The following is an 18,084-nucleotide window of genomic DNA, read 5'->3' as shown; positions in this document are numbered from 1 at the left end:
TTGCAGGTAACCATGGTTGACAGAGGAAGAACAATGATTCCAAGCACCACCCTCCTTTTGAAGCTTCCAGTCTGTTATTCGAACTCAATCAGCATGACATTGTGATCTCCAGCCTTGTCCTCGTTAACACTCACACCTGTGTTAACGAGAGAATCACTGACATGTCAGTTGGTCCTTTTGTGGCAGGGCTGAAATGCAGTGGAAATATTTTGGGGGGGAATTCAGTTCATTTGTATGGCAAAAAGGGACTTTGCAATTAATTGTAATTCATCTGATCACTCTTCATAACATTCTGGAGTATATGCAAATTGCCATCATACAAACTGAGGCAGCAGACTTCGTGAAAATTCATATTTGTGTCATTCTCAAAACTTTTGGCCACGACTGTACATTGTCTACCGGCTGTGAGAAAGACAACAGGATCAAGTTCATTAGGCACCAAAAAAGAAGAAAACACACTGAAACAGGGAGGGACTACCAGCAATTGTCCAATAAGAAATGCTTGTTTTAATTTTCCGTTGCAAGATGTTTTAAAATTTTTTTTCCCGGTTTGGGTATCCTGATGAATACGACCCAGTTCACTGCTAAAACAAACTCAATAATTATAATTAATAGTTAATAATATTATATATATTAATAATATTAATATAGTTAGTTAATAAAGGGATTTATTTAATAAATATTGATCCCTCTCACCTGCGCTGACTCGTAGGTAATGGTCTTGGTCTCAGTGTGCACGATGGGGACCTCCTTGTTAGAGACGTCTCCTCGCAGGGAGTTAGACACGTCTGAGATGGTGATTGTCTGTGTTTTCACCACGTTAGGCTGTGAGGAGAGGGAGAATACACACGGTGAATATTGAGTTTGTCGTATCCTGTCCTGTCGTATCCTCACTTCCCAGCCACCCTCTCTAACTCCATACTAGAACCTTCTGTAGTATGACAGAATACTATATACATCATTCATACACGTTTCTTCACATACAGTATTCTCTCCCAACCCATCTAGCACAGACGTGTCAAGACCCACGATGACCTATGACCCATAGTCCCCCTGTTCATACCATGTGACTATCCCCTGTTCATTCTCTGTGGCTATCCCCTGTTCGTTCTCTGTGACTATCCCCTGTTCATTCTCTGTGACTATCCCCTGTTCATTCTCTGTGACTATCCCCTGTTCATTCTCTGTGACTATCCCCTGTTCGTTCTCTGTGACTATCCCCTGTTCATTCTCTGTGACTATCCCCTGTTCGTTCTCTGTGACTATCCCCTGTTCATTCTCTGTGACTATCCCCTGTTCATTCTCTGTGGCTATCCCCTGTTCGTTCTCTGTGACTATCCCCTGTTCATTCTCTGTGACTATCCCCTGTTCGTTCTCTGTGACTATCCCTTGTTCGTTCTCTGTGACTATCCCCTGTTCGTTCTCTGTGACTATCCCCTGTTCATTCTCTGTGGCTATCCCCTGTTCGTTCTCTGTGACTATCCCCTGTTCATTCTCTGTGACTATCCCCTGTTCATTCTCTGTGACTATCCCCTGTTCGTTCTCTGTGACTATCCCCTGTTCGTTCTCTGTGACTATCCCCTGTTCATTCTCTGTGACTATCCCCTGTTCGTTCTCTGTGACTATCCCCTGTTCATTCTCTGTGACTATCCCCTGTTCATTCTCTGTGGCTATCCCCTGTTCATTCTCTGTGACTATCCCCTGTTCATTCTCTGTGACTATCCCCTGTTCATTCTCTGTGACTATCCCTGTTCGTTCTCTGTGGCTATCCCCTGTTCGTTCTCTGTGGCTATCCCCTGTTCGTTCTCTGTGACTATCCCCTGTCTATCCATTCCCCTTGTGCTGAAGGTGTGGCTCTAGCCAGAACTACCATCCCACCCCAGTGTCTCAGACAATCTACTTAAACTAAGTGTAGATTAGGGGTTGAAGAAACTGTTGCAATCACTTAAAAAAAATGTGAAAAATGATGATTCATGAAGTGTGTGCTTATTCAAACTGAACTTTCCTACTCTAGCGAAAACACATTATTCTCAATCTAAAAAATAAAAAGGGGAAAAAAAGAACTGCTATAGGTTTTTTTTCCCCGAAACAAAAACAAACAATTAAGTTGAGGGAGAAAAATTGTCAAGAGAGAGAACTGTAATTGTGTTGTTTTGAAAGAGAGAGAGAGAGAGCTCTCCAGAGGATGCAGCACAGAGACAAAACTACGTCCCAACTGGCATTCTATTCCCTATGTAGTGCACTACTGTGGACCAGGGCCCATAGAAGCATCCTATTCCCTACGTAGTGCACTACTGTTGACCAGGGCCCATAGAAGCATCCTATTCCCTATGTAGTGCACTACTGTTGACCAGGACCCATAGAAGCATCCTATTCCCTATGTAGTGCACTACTGTGGACCAGGACCCATAGAAGCATCCTATTCCCTATGTAGTGCACTACTGTGGACCAGGGCCCATAGAAGCATCCTATTCCCTATGTAGTGCACTACTGTGGACCAGGGCCCATAGAAGCATCCTATTCCCTATGTAGTGCACTACTGTGGACCAGGGCCCATAGAAGCATCCTATTCCCTATGTAGTGCACTACTGTGGACCAGGGCCCATAGAAGCATCCTATTCCCTATGTAGTGCACTACTGTGGACCAGGGCCCATAGAAGCATCCTATTCCCTATGTAGTGCACTACTGTGGACCAGGGCCCATAGAAGCATCCTATTCCCTATGCAGTGCACTACTGTGGACCAGGACCCATAGAAGCATCCTATTCCCTATGTAGTGCACTACTGTTGACCAGGGCCCATAGAAGCATCCTATTCCCTATGTAGTGCACTACTGTGGACCAGGGCCCATAGAAGCATCCTATTCCCTATGTAGTGCACTACTGTGGACCAGGGCCCATAGAAGCATCCTATTCCCTATGTAGTGCACTACTGTGGACCAGGGCCCATAGAAGCATCCTATTCCCTACGTAGTGCACTACTGTTGACCAGGGCCCATAGAGGCATCCTATTCTCTATGTCGTGCACTACTGTTGACCAGGGCCCATAGAAGCATCCTATTCCCTATGTAGTGCACTACTGTTGACCAGGGCCCCATAAGGCACATAGTGCTCTGGTCAAAAGTAGAGCACTACACAGGGAATGTGGTGACATTTGGGATTCAGCCAGCCTAGTGGTTAGAGCGTTGGACTAGTTAACCGAAAGGTTGCAAGATCGAATCCCCGAGCTGACAAAGTAAAAATCTGTCTTTCTGCCCCTGAACAAGGCAGTTAACCCACTGTTCCTAGGCAGTCATTGAAAATAAGAATTTGTTCTTAACTGACTTGCCTAGTAAAAAAAATGTACCCAATGTGATAAAACACTGTAAAGTAACCTGACTAGTCCCGGGGTTGTGTGATTTTCATAATAAGAGCGCCTCACAGGGGTCGAGCCGTGTGCTTTTCATAATAAGAGCGCCTCTCAGGGGTCGAGCCGTGTGCTTTTCATAATAAGAGCGCCTCACAGGGGTCGAGCCGTGTGCTTTTCATAATAAGAGCGCCTCACAGGGGTCGAGCCGTGTGCTTTTCATAATAAGAGCGCCTCACAGGGGTCGAGCCGTGTGCTTTTCATAATAAGAGCGCCTCTCAGGGGTCGAGCCGTGTGCTTTTCATAATAAGAGCGCCTCACAGGGGTCGAGCCGTGTGCTTTTCATAATAAGAGCGCCTCACAGGGGTCGAGCCGTGTGCTTTTATAATAAGAGCGCCTCTCAGGGGTCGAGCCGTGTGCTTTTATAATAAGAGCGCCTCACAGGGGTCGAGCCGTGTGCTTTTATAATAAGAGCGCCTCTCAGGGGTCGAGCCGTGTGCTTTTATAATAAGAGCGCCTCTCAGGGGTCGAGCCATGTGCTTTTCATAATAAGAGCGCCTCACAGGGGTCGAGCCGTGTGCTTTTCATAATAAGAGCGCCCCTCTGGGACGATGGAGAGGAGGATCAAGCCCACAGCGGGCTCCATGGCAACCTGCCACGCCAATTATCCACACACTAGCGTTCAGATATGCAGATTATGCAAATTAGAGGGATCATAAATAACTTTAATTTCGTTTTTTAATCTTTCATCTCAAATTATTTTCCAGGAAGGGAGGGAGGAAGAAAACAGAGAGAATAAGAGGGACAGAGAAACAGACAGAGATAGAGATACAGAGAAAGAGTGAGAGAGAGAAACCAAGAGAGTGAGAGTTAAAGGGTGAGAGAGAGACAGAGAAAGAGAGGAAGAGACAGAGAAAGAGAGTGGTGTAGAGACAGAAAGCAAGAGCGAGTCCACAAGATAAAAAAAGTCATTTGATTTCGTTCACTTATTCAAGTTGGATATAATTTTGAGCCCATGAAAGGAGCAGATATGTGATATGACAGCTATAGCAGAGTGCATGCTGGACATCTGTTCAAAACAAGGCAATCTTCACACTGTGTCGTCCTTTTCAAAGTCAAGCTATCCATGTGTCAACTAATAATTAAGGAGAGCTCATTTCTGGGACGAGTTCATTTTCCTGGAGTTAGAGACCAAGAGCCAACATCAGGGTAGTGGAGGGGAGTTCCCTAATTAGAGAGTCAACATCAGGGTAGTGGAGGGTAGTTCCCTAATTTAGAGAGTCAACATCAGAGTAGTGGAGGGGAGTTCCCTAATTTAGAGAGTCAACATCAGAGTAGTGGAGGGGAGTTCCCTAATTAGAGAGTCAACATCAGAGTAGTGGAGGGGAAGTCCCTAATTAGAGAGTCAACATCAGAGGGGGTGGAGGGGAGTTCCCTAATTAGAGAGTCAACATCAGAGTAGTGGAGGGGAGTTCCCTAATTAGAGAGTCAACATCAGAGGGGGTGGAGGGGAGTTCCCTAATTAGAGAGTCAACATCAGAGTAGTGGAGGGGAGTTCCTGAATTAGAGAGTCAACATCAGAGTAGTGGATGGGAGTTCCCGAATTAGAGAGTCAACATCAGAGTAGTGGAGGGGAGTTCCCTAATTAGAGAGTCAACATCAGAGTATTGGAGGGGAGTTCCCTAATTAGAGAGTCAACATCAGAATAGTGGAGGGGAGGTCCCTAATTAGAGAGTCAACATCAGAGTAGTGGGGGGAGTTCCCTAATTAGAGAGTCAACATCAGAGGGGTGGAGGGGAGTTCCCTAATTAGAGAGTCAACATCAGAGTAGTGGAGGGAGTTCCCTAATTAGAGAGTCAACATCAGAGTAGTGGAGGGGAGTTCCCTAATTAGAGAGTCAACATCAGAGGGGTGGAGGGGAGTTCCCTAATTAGAGAGTCAACATCAGAGTAGTGGAGGGGAGTTCCCTAATTAGAGAGTCAACATCAGAGCGGGTGGAGGGGAGTTCCCTAATTAGAGAGCCAACATCAGAGTAGTGGAGGGGAGGTCCCTAATTAGAGAGTCAACATCAGGGTAGTGGAGGGGAGGTCCCTAATTAGAGAGTCAACATCAGAGTAGTGGAGGGGAGGTCCCTAATTAGAGAGTCAACATCAGAGTAGTGGAGGGGAGGTCCCTAATTAGAGAGTCAACATCAGAGGTGGTGGAGGGGAGGTCCCTAATTAGAGAGTCAACATCAGAGTAGTGGAGGGGAGGTCCCTAATTAGAGAGTCAACATCAGAGTAGTGGAGGGGAGGTCCCTAATTAGAGAGTCAACATCAGAGTAGTGGAGGGGAGGTCCCTAATTAGAGAGTCAACATCAGAGTAGTGGAGGGAGGTCCCTAATTAGAGAGTCAACATCAGAGTAGTGGAGGGAGGTCCCTAATTAGAGAGTCAACATCAGGGTAGTGGAGGGGAGGTCCCTAATTAGAGAGTCAACATCAGAGTAGTGGAGGGGAGGTCCCTAATTAGAGAGTCAACATCAGAGTAGTGGAGGGGAGTTCCCCAATTAGAGAGTCAACATCAGAGGGGGTGGAGGGGAGTTCCCTAATTAGAGAGTCAACATCAGAGTATTGGAGGGGAGGTCCCTAATTAGAGAGTCAACATCAGAGTATTGGAGGGAGTTCCTAATTAGAGAGTCAACATCAGAATAGTGGAGGGGAGGTCCCTAATTAGAGAGTCAACATCAGAGTAGTGGAGGGGAGTTACCTAATTAGAGAGTCAACATCAGGGTAGTGGAGGGGAGGTCCCTAATTAGAGAGTCAACATCAGAGTAGTGGAGGGGAGGTCCCTAATTAGAGAGTCAACATCAGAGTAGTGGAGGGGAGTTCCCTAATTAGAGAGTCAACATCAGAGTAGTGGAGGGGAGTTCCCTAATTAGAGAGTCAACATCAGAGGGGGTGGAGGGGAGTTCCCTAATTAGAGAGTCAACATCAGAGTAGTGGAGGGGAGTTCCTGAATTAGAGAGTCAACATCAGAGTAGTGGAGGGGAGTTCCCGAATTAGAGAGTCAACATCAGAGTAGTGGAGGGGAGTTCCCTAATTAGAGAGTCAACATCAGAGTATTGGAGGGGAGTTCCCTAATTAGAGAGTCAACATCAGAATAGTGGAGGGGAGGTCCCTAATTAGAGAGTCAACATCAGAGTAGTGGAGGGGAGTTCCCTAATTAGAGAGTCAACATCAGGGTAGTGGAGGGGAGGTCCCTAATTAGAGAGTCAACATCAGAGTAGTGGAGGGGAGGTCCCTAATTAGAGAGTCAACATCAGAGTAGTGGAGGGGAGGTCCCTAATTAGAGAGTCAACATCAGAGGTGGTGGAGGGGAGGTCCCTAATTAGAGAGTCAACATCAGAGTAGTGGAGGGGAGGTCCCTAATTAGAGAGTCAACATCAGAGTAGTGGAGGGGAGGTCCCTAATTAGAGAGTCAACATCAGAGTAGTGGAGGGGAGGTCCCTAATTAGAGAGTCAACATCAGAGGTGGTGGAGGGGAGGTCCCTAATTAGAGAGTCAACATCAGAGTAGTGGAGGGGAGTTCCCTAATTAGAGAGTCAACATCAGAGGGGGTGGAGGGGAGTTCCCTAATTAGAGAGTCAACATCAGAGTATTGGAGGGGAGGTCCCTAATTAGAGAGTCAACATCAGAGTATTGGAGGGGAGTTCCCTAATTAGAGAGTCAACATCAGAATAGTGGAGGGGAGGTCACTAATTAGAGAGTCAACATCAGAGTAGTGGAGGGGAGTTACCTAATTAGAGAGTCAACATCAGGGTAGTGGAGGGGAGGTCCCTAATTAGAGAGTCAACATCAGAGTAGTGGAGGGGAGGTCCCTAATTAGAGAGTCAACATCAGAGTAGTGGAGGGGAGTTCCCTAATTAGAGAGTCAACATCAGAGGGGTGGAGGGGAGTTCCCTAATTAGAGAGTCAACATCAGAGTAGTGGAGGGGAGGTCCCTAATTAGAGAGTCAACATCAGGGTAGTGGAGGGGAGGTCCCTAATTAGAGAGTCAACATCAGAGTAGTGGAGGGGAGGTCCCTAATTAGAGAGTCAACATCAGAGTAGTGGAGGGGAGTTCCCTAATTAGAGAGTCAACATCAGAGGGGTGGAGAGGAGTTCCCTAATTAGAGAGTCAACATCAGAGGGGGTGGAGGGGAGGTCCCTAATTAGAGAGTCAACATCAGGGTAGTGGAGGGGAGTTCCCTAATTAGAGAGTCAACATCAGAGTAGTGGAGGGGAGGTCCCTAATTAGAGAGTCAACATCAGAGTAGTGGAGGGGAGGTCCCTAATTAGAGAGTCAACATCAGAGTAGTGGAGGGGAGTTCCCTAATTAGAGAGTCAACATCAGAGTAGTGGAGGGGAGGTCCCTAATTAGAGAGTCAACATCAGGGTAGTGGAGGGGAGTTCCCTAATTAGAGAGTCAACATCAGGGTAGTGGAGGGGAGGTCCCTAATTAGAGAGTCAACATTAGAGTATTGGAGGGGAGTTCCCTAATTAGAGAGTCAACATCAGAGGGGTGGAGAGGAGTTCCCTAATTAGAGAGTCAACATCAGAGGGGTGGAGAGGAGTTCCCTAATTAGAGAGTCAACATCAGAGTCGTGGAGGGGAGGTCCCTAATTAGAGAGTCAACATCAGAGTGGTGGAGGGGAGTTCCCTAATTAGCAGCAAAACATTAGCACCCACCCCATAAAAATAATAATACAATTAAAGTTTTAAAACACTATGGAAAGAGTGGATATCCCTAATTAGTGATCAGACAAAACACCCTCCCCATCAAAACAGTCCAACATCTACAAACAGACATTCAAAATGAAAAAAACATCTGTCACTTCTTAGCATACAGGACACCACAGCATGAAACAGAACAGCAGTAGTAATATATATATATATATACAGGACACCACAGCATGAAACAGAACAGCAGTAGTAATATATATAGTAGTAATATATATATATATATATATACAGGACACCACAGCATGAAACAGAACAGCAGTAGTAATATATATAGTAGTAATATATATATATATATATATATATATATATACAGGACACCACAGCATGAAACAGAACAGCAGTAGTAATATATATACAGTAGTAACATATATACAGTAGTAATATATATACACAGTAGCAGTATATATATATACAGTAGTAATATATATACGGTAGTAATATATATACACGGTAGTAATCTATATACAGTAGTAATCTATATACAGTAGTAATCTATATACAGTAGTAATATATATACAGTAGTAATCTATATACAGTAGTAATATATATACACAGTAGCAGTATATATATATATACAGTAGTAATATATATATACAGTAGTAATATATATACAGTAGTAATATATATACACAGTAGTAATATATATACAGTAGTAATCTATATACAGTAGTAATCTATATACAGTAGTAATCTATATACAGTAGTAATCTATATACACGGTAGTAATTATATTTCCGGTAGTAATATATATAGACACAGTATGTCACGCCCTGGTCTTAGTATTTTGTGTTTTCTTTATTATTTTGGTCAGGCCAGGGTGTGACATGGGTTTATTATGTGGTGTGTTTTGTCTTGGGTTTTTGGTAGGTACTGAGATTGTGAATTAGTAGGGTTATCTAGAAAAGTCTATGGTTGCCTGAAGTGGTTCTCAATCAGAGGCAGGTGTTTATCGTTGTCTCTGATTGGGAACCATATTTAGGCAGCCATATTCTTTGAGTGTTTCGTGGGTGATTGTTCCTGTCTCTGTGTTTGCACCAGATAGGACTGTTTTGGGTTTTCATGTTTCTTGTTATTGTTAGTTTGTTCATGTGAAGTGATTTATTAAACAAGTATGAAAATTACCACGCTGCATTTTGGTCCGATCCTTGCTACACCTCGTCGTCAGAGGAGGAGATAGAAGAAAACCGTGACACAGTAGCAATATATATACACGGTAGTAATATATATACACGGTAGTAATGTATATACAGTAGTAATATATATATATATATATATATATATATATATACACGGTAGTAATAAATATGGTAGTAATATACATACAGTAGTTATATATACATATATATATATATACACATATATATACATACATACATATATATACACATATATATACATACATATATATACATATACATATATACAAATATACATATATACATACATATACACACACACACACACACACACACACACACACACACACACACACACACACACACACACACACACACACACACACACACACACACGGTAGTCACATATATATACGATAGTAATATATATACAGTAGTAATATATATATATACAGTTGTAATATATACACAGTAGAAATATATATACGGTTTGTAAGCACCTCTAAATGACTTACAGATACAGTACAGATACCCAAAGTTGGCATGCCTAATTAGATGTCTTTATTTTACAGTCGTCAAATCACCTTCACCTTTCATTACGGTTTAAATAAATCCTCATAGACTGACTAACATTACGATATTAATACAATTAAATTGTGAATTATATAAAAACACATACTAGATTAATATAGAGACTTTCCTACGGTTAGTTTCACAGTGAACATAATACAAATGTCCATCTTTCTGGTGACGTAAGATTCTATAATAATAGATCATGTGTTATAATAGTCATACACACATTTACCCACACAAACAACAACTAATACAGGACCAGGAACTAATACAGGACCAGGAACTAATACAGGAACTAATACAGGAACAGGAACTAATACACAAACACCAACTAATACAGGACCAGGAACTAATACAGGAACAGGAACTAATACAGGAACAGGAACTAATACAGGAACATGAACTAATACAGGAACAGGAACTAATACAGGAACAGGAACTAATACACAAACACCAACTAATACAGGACCAGGAACTAATACAGAAACAGGAACTAATACAGGAACAGGAACTAATACAGGAACACCAACTAATACAGGAACAGGAACTAATACAGGACCAGGAACTAATACAGGAACAGGTACAAATACACAAACACCAACTAATACAGGAACAGGAACTAATACAGGAACAGGAACTAATACAGGAACAGGAACTAATACAGGAACAGGAACTAATACAGGAACAGGAACTAATACACAAACACCAACTAATACAGGAACAGGAACTAATACACAAACACCAACTAATACAGGAACAGGAACTAATACAGGAACAGGAACTAATACACAAACACCAACTAATACAGGAACAGGAACTAATACAGGAACAGGAACTAATACACAAACACTAACTACTACAGGAACAGGAACTAATACAGTAACAGGAACTAATACACAAACACCAACTAATACAGGAACAGGAACTAATACACAAACACTAACTACTACAGGAACAGGAACTAATACAGGAACAGGAACTAATACACAAATAAAGGAACAGGAACAAATACAGTAACAGGAACAAATACAGGAACAGGAACAAATACAGGAACAGGAAAAAATACAGGAACAGGAACTAATACAGGAACAGGAAAAATACAGGAACAGGAACTAATACAGGAACAGGAACTAATACACAAATACAGGAACAGGAACAAATACAGGAACAGGAACAAATACAGGAACAAATACACAAATACAGGAACAGGAACTAATACACAAATACAGGAACAGGAACTAATACACAAATACAGGAACAGGAACAAATACAGGAACAGGAACTAATACAGGAACAGGAACAAATACAGGAACAAATACAGGAACAGGAACAAATACAGGAACAGGAACTAATACAGGAACAGGAACTAATACAGGAACAGGATCAAATACAGGAACAGGAACTAATACACAAATACAGGAACAGGAACTAATACAGGAACAGAAACTATTACACAAACACTAACTAATACAGGAACAGGAACTAATATGGAACAGGAACTAATCAAGGAACAGGAACATATACAGGAACAGGATCAAATACAGGAACAGGAACTAATACACAAATACAGGAACAGGAACTAATACAGGAACAGGAACTAATACGCATATACTAACTAATACAGGAACAGGAACTAATACACAAACACTAACTAATACAGAAACAGGAACTAATACAGGAACAGGAACAAATACAGGAACAGGAACAAATACAGGAACAGAAACAAATACAGGAACAGGAACTAATACAGGAACAGGAACAAATACAGGAACAGGAACTAATTCACAAACACTAACTAATACAAGAACAGGAACTATTACACAAACACTAACTAATACAGGAACAGGAACTAATACGGAACAGTAACTAATCAAGGAACAGGAACATATACAAGAACAGGATCAAATGCAGGAACAGGAACTAATACACAAATACAGGAACAGGAACTAATACGCAAATACTAACTAATACAGGAACTGGAACTAATACACAAACACTAACTAATACAGAAACAGGAACTAATACAGGAACAGGAACAAATACAGGAACAGGAACTAATACACAAACACTAACTAATACAAGAACAGGAACTAATACACAAACACTAACTAATACAGGAACAGGAACTAATACAGGAACAGGAACTAATACACAAACACCAACTAATAGAAGAACAGGAACTAATACACAAACACTAACTAATACAGGAACAGGAACTAATACACAAACACTAACTAATACAGGAACAGGAACTAATACAGGAACAGGAACTAATACACAAACACTAACTAATTCAGGAACAGGAACTAATACAGGAACAGGAACGAATACACAAACACTAACTAATACAGGAACAGGAACAAATACAGGAACAGGAACTAATACACAAATACAGGAACAGGAACTAATACGCAAATACTAACTAATACAGGAACGGGAACTAATACACACACACTAACTAATACAGGAACAGAAACTAATACAGGAACAGGAACAAATACACAAACACCAACTAATACAGGAACAGGAACTAATACAGGAACAAGAACTAATAAAGGAACAGGAACTAATACAGGAACAGGAACAAATACACAAACACCAACTAATACAGGAACAGGAACTAATACAGGAACAAGAACTAATAAAGGAACATGAACTAATACAGGAACAGGAACTAATACACAAACACCAACTAATACAGGAACAGGAACTAATACAGGAACAAGAACTAATAAAGGAACAGGAACTAATACAGGAACAGGAACTAATACACAAACACCAACTAATACAGGAACAGGAACTAATACAGGAACAAGAACTAATAAAGGAACATGAACTAATACAGGAACAGGAACTAATACACAAACACCAACTAATACAGGAACAGGAACTAATACAGGAAGAGGAACTAATACAGGAAGAGGAACTAATACAGGAACAGGAACTAATACAGGAACAAGAACTAATAAAGGAACATGAACTAATACAGGAACAGGAACTAATACACAAACACCAACTAATACAGGAACAGGAACTAATACAGGAACAAGAACTAATAAAGGAACAGGAACTAATACAGGAACAGGAACAAATACACAAACACCAACTAATACAGGAACAGGAACTAATACACAAACACCAACTAATACAGGAACAGGAACTAATACAGGAACAAGAACTAATAAAGGAACAGGAACTAATACAGGAACAGGAACTAATACACAAACACCAACTAATACAGAAACAGGAACTAATACAGGAACAGGAACTAATACAGGAAGAGGAACTAATACACAAACACCAACTAATACAGGAACAGGAACTCATACAGGAAGAGGAACTAATACAGGAAGAGGAACTAATACAGGAACATACAGTTACTCACATGCACACAGTTATTGAATACACTTCCACCACCACTCCATTGGTAAACAATACTTTTCCATAGTATTTCTAACAGTGCAACTGTGCTGTAAGGACGAGCCAGGATCAAGACAGACCGTGGAGTGTACACATCTCAAATAGCACTTCAATGGCTTTAGACTCAGTCTATGAGTGGTGGTATTTCATATAGGAAGACATTCCAAAATTCTCTAAACTAGTCAAGCATTGACACATACAGTATCTTCAATCCAAACTCACCTAGTTGGATGAGTAATCAGGAAGTGGGTTGATAGATGTCGTTGTTACGTATTATCGTGGTTTGAAAAATAAAGCACCATCTTTTCTGGACAGAAGACTCTGTCTCTCTCTCTCTCTGTGTCTGTCTCTCTCTCTCTGTGTCTGTCTCTCTCTCTCTGTGTCTGTCTCTCTCTGTCTCTCTCTCTCTCTCTCTCTCTCTCTGTCTCTCTCTCTGTCTCTCTCTCTGTCTCTCTCTCTGTCTGTCTCTCTCTCTGTCTGTCTCTCTCTCTGTCTGTCTCTCTCTCTGTCTGTCTCTCTCTCTGTCTCTCTGTCTCTCTCTCTGTCTCTCTGTCTCTCTCTGTGTGGTAAGAGGGGCCGGCAGTGGGCAGTGAGGGGCAGGCAGTGGGCAGTGATTGTTAGGACACGCAGGTTTGATTTAAAGCAAGCAGATGACAAAGTGGCAGGCAACCATCAACAGTAGTGGAATGCTTAGCAACCAGTGTTCCTTTTTGGTTACCGGTAGTGATGTCAGTCAGGTAAACAAGTACATCAAGTATACCGTCTCTGCATCCCAAATGGCACCGTATTCCATATTTAGTGCACTACTTTTCAAAAGTAGGGCACTATATAGAGAATAGGGTGGTATTTGGAATGCATCCCCTTGCATTTATGAGTGCAACAACAGCAACAAGGGTTTAAAGGTAATTTCAGTTACATGAGCGCCCTATGGTGAGGATAGTAATAAGTCATGGGTTCTTCTCTTATATACAACCCGTCTGTCCTGTCTGTCCTGTCTGTCCCGTCTATCCTGTTTGTCCCATCTATCCTGTCTGTCCTGTCTGTCCTGTCTGTCCCGTCTGTCCCATATATCCTGTCTGTCCCATCTATCCTGTCTGTCCCATCTATCCTGTCTGTCCCGTCTGTCCCATCTATCCTGTCTGTCCTGTCTATCCTGTCTGTCCTGTCTGTCCCATCTATCCTGTCTGTCCTGTCTGTCCCATATATCCTGTCTGTCCCATCTATCCTGTCTGTCCCATCTATCCTGTCTGTCCCATCTATCCTGTCTGTCCTGTCTGTCCCATCTATCCTGTCTGTCCTGTCTGTCCCATATATCCTGTCTGTCCCATCTATCCTGTCTGTCCCATCTATCCTGTCTGTCCCGTCTGTCCTGTCTGTCCCATATATCCTGTCTGTCTCATCTATCCTGTCTGTCCCATCTATCCCGTCTGTCCCATCTATCCTGTCTGTCCCATCTATCCTGTCTGTCCCATCTATCCCGTCTGTCCTGTCTGTCCCATCTATCCTGTCTGTCTCATCTATCCTGTCTGTCCTGTCTATCCTGTCTGTCCAGTCTATCCTGCCTGTCCTGTCTGTCCCATCTATCCTGTCTGTCCCGTCTATCCTGTCTGTCCAGTCTATCCTGTCTGTCCAGTCTATCCTGTCTGTCCAGTCGGTCTCATCTATCCTGTCTGTCCAGTCTATCCAGTCTGTCCAGTCTATCCAGTCTGTCCTGTCTGTCCAGTCTATCCTGTCTGTCCTGTCTATCCTGTCTGTCCAGTCTGTCTCATCTATCCCGTCTATCCTGTCTGTTCCGTCTATCCTGTCTGTCCTGTCTATCCTTTCTGTCCAGTCTGTCTCATCTATCCAGTCTATCCTGTCTGTCCAGTCTATCCTGTCTGTCCAGTCTATCCTGTTTGTCCAGTCTGTCTCATCTATCCTGTCTGTCCAGTCTATCCTGTCTGTCCAGTCTATCCTGTCTGTCCCCGTCTGTCCTCTCTGTCCTGTCTGTCCAGTCTGTCTCATCTATCCTGTCTATCCTGTCTGTCCTGTCTGTCCAGTCTATCCTGTCTGTCCAGTCTGTCTCATCTATCCTGTCTGTCCAGTCTGTCCAGTCTATCCTGTCTGTCAAGTCTATCCTGTCTGTCCAGTCTGTCCTGTCTGTCCAGTCTATCCTGTCTGTCCAGTCTGTCCAGTCTATCCTGTCTGTCCAGTCTATCCAGTCTGTCCCGTCTATCCTGTCTGTCCAGTCTATCCTGTTTGTCCAGTCTATCCAGTCTGTCCCGTCTATCCTGTCTATCCAGTCTGTCCCGTCTATCCTGTCTGTCCAGTCTGTCCTGTTTGTCCAGTCTGTCCTCTCTGTCCAGTCTATCCTGTCTGTCCCCGTCTGTCCCCGTCTGTCCCCGTCTGTCCTCTCTATCCTGTCTATCCAGTCTGTCCCGTCTATCCTGTCTGTCCAGTCTGTCCTGTTTGTCCAGTCTGTCCTCTCTGTCCAGTCTATCCTGTCTGTCCCCGTCTGTCCCCGTCTGTCCTCTCTATCCTGTCTATCCTGTCTGTCCAGTCTGTCCTGTCTGTCCAGTCTATCCTGTCTGTCCAGTCTGTCTCATCTATCCTGTCTGTCCAGTCTGTCCAGTCTATCCTGTCTGTCAAGTCTATCCTGTCTGTCCAGTCTGTCCTGTCTGTCCAGTCTATCCTGTCTGTCCAGTCTATCCTGTCTATCCTGTCTGTCCAGTCTGTCCTGTCTGTCCAGTCTGTCCTGTTTGTCCAGTCTATCCAGTCTGTCCCGTCTATCCTGTCTATCCAGTCTGTCCCGTCTGTCCTGTCTGTCCAGTCTGTCCCATCTATCCTGTCTGTCCTGTCTGTCCTGTCTGTCCAGTCTGTCCTGTCTATCCAGTCTGTCCTGTCTGTCTCATCTATCCTGTCTGTCCAGTCTATCCAGTCTGTCCTGTCTGTCTCATCTATCCTGTCTGTCCTGTCTATCCAGTCTGTCCAGTCTATCCTGTCTGTCCAGTCTGTCCTGTCTGTCCCGTCTGTTCAGTCTATCCTGTCTGTCCAGTCTGTCCAGTCTGTCCTGTCTGTCCAGTCTATCCTGTCTGTCCAGTCTGTCTCATCTATCCTGTCTGTCCTGTCTGTCCTGTCTATCCAGTCTGTCCAGTCTATCCTGTCTGTCCAGTCTGTCTCATCTATCCTGTCTGTCCTGTCTATCCAGTCTGTCCAGTCTATCCTGTCTGTCCAGTCTATCCAGTCTGTCCAGTCTGTCCTGTCTGTCTCATCTATCCTGTCTATCCAGTCTATCCTGTCTGTCCTGTCTGTCCAGTCTATCCTGTCTATCCAGTCTGTCCTGTCTATCCAGTCTGTCCTGTCTGTCTCATCTATCCTGTCTGTCCAGTCTATCCTGTCTATCCAGTCTGTCCTGTCTATCCAGTCTGTCCTGTCTGTCTCATCTATCCTGTCTATCCAGTCTGTCCTGTCTGTCCAGTCTGTCCAGTCTATCCTGTCTGTCCAGTCTATCCTGTCTGTCCAGTCTATCCTGTCTGTCCAGTCTATCCAGTCTGTCCAGTCTGTCCTGTCTGTCTCATCTATCCTGTCTATCCAGTCTGTCTCATCTATCCTGTCTGTCCTGTCTATCCTGTCTGTCCAGTCTGTCCAGTCTGTCCAGTCTGTCCTGTCTGTCTCATCTATCCTGTCTATCCAGTCTGTCTCATCTATCCTGTCTGTCCTGTCTATCCTGTCTGTCCAGTCTGTCCCGTCTGTTCAGTCTATCCAGTCTGTCCAGTCTGTCCTGTCTGTCTCATCTATCCTGTCTATCCAGTCTGTCTCATCTATCCTGTCTGTTCAGTCTATCCTGTCTGTCCAGTCTGTCCTGTCTATCCTGTCTATCCAGTCTGTCCTGTCTGTTCAGTCTGTCCTGTCTGTTCAGTCTGTCCAGTCTGTCCTGTCTGTCTCATCTATCCTGTCTGTCCAGTCTATCCTGTCTGTTCAGTCTATCCTGTCTGTCCAGTCTGTCCTGTCTGTTCAGTCTATCCTGTCTATCCTGTCTGTCCCGTCTGTTCAGTCTATCCTGTCTGTCCACGTCTGTCCTGTCTGTCCTCTCTGTCCAGTCTATCCTGTCTGTCCTCTCTATCCAGTCTGTCCTGTCTGTTCAGTCTATCCAGTCTGTCCAGTCTGTCCAGTCTGTCCTGTCTGTCTCATCTATCCTGTCTGTCCAGTCTATCCTGTCTATCCTGTCTGTTCAGTCTATCCTGTCTGTCCAGTCTGTCCTGTCTGTTCAGTCTATCCTGTCTATCCTGTCTATCCTGTCTGTTCAGTCTATCCTGTCTATCCTGTCTGTCCCGTCTGTTCAGTCTATCCTGTCTGTCCACGTCTGTCCTGTCTGTCCTCTCTGTCCAGTCTATCCTGTCTGTCCTCTCTGTCCAGTCTATCCTGTCTGTCCTGTCTGTCCTCTCTGTCCAGTCTGTCCTGTCTGTCCTCTCTGTCCAGTCTGTCCTGTCTGTCCTCTCTGTCCAGTCTGTCCTCTCTGTCCAGTCTATCCTGTCTATCCTCTCTGTCCTGTCTGTCCTCTCTGTCCTGTCTGTCCAGTCTGTCCTCTCTGTCTCATCTATCCTGTCTATCCAGTCTGTCCTGTCTGTTCAGTCTATCCTGTCTGTTCCCGTCTGTCCTCTCTGTCCAGTCTGTCCTGTCTGTCCAGTCTATCCTGTCTGTCCTCTCTGTCCTGTCTGTCCTGTCTATCCTGTCTGTCCTCTCTGTCCTGTCTATCCCGTCTGCTGTTGCCTAGAAAAACATCAACATAGACGAGAGCCGATGCAGCTCAGTGGCAGACAAACATTAGCTCTCTGCTGTAGCGTCTCAGAGCAGGAGTACTGATCTAGGGT

At 43.7% G+C, this 18,084-nt stretch overlaps 1 protein-coding gene across 12 annotated transcripts in view; it reads right to left on the bottom strand.

Moving 5' to 3' along the window:
• The window catches only part of epb41a (erythrocyte membrane protein band 4.1a), a 149,254-nt gene that overhangs the window by 11,916 nt on the left and 119,254 nt on the right, over nucleotides 1-18,084 (bottom strand). For all 12 annotated transcript variants that reach the window (XM_064979543.1, XM_064979548.1, XM_064979551.1 and 9 more), the window contains one exon: nucleotides 697-825. In XM_064979543.1, coding sequence (XP_064835615.1) covers nucleotides 697-825 — 129 coding nt within the window. The remainder of the gene's footprint in view (nucleotides 1-696; nucleotides 826-18,084) is intronic.

This window comes from Oncorhynchus masou, chromosome 12 (assembly GCF_036934945.1).
Source record: "Oncorhynchus masou masou isolate Uvic2021 chromosome 12, UVic_Omas_1.1, whole genome shotgun sequence".
Lineage (NCBI taxonomy): Eukaryota > Metazoa > Chordata > Actinopteri > Salmoniformes > Salmonidae > Oncorhynchus > Oncorhynchus masou.
This window is presented reverse-complemented; position numbering and strand designations above follow the sequence as displayed.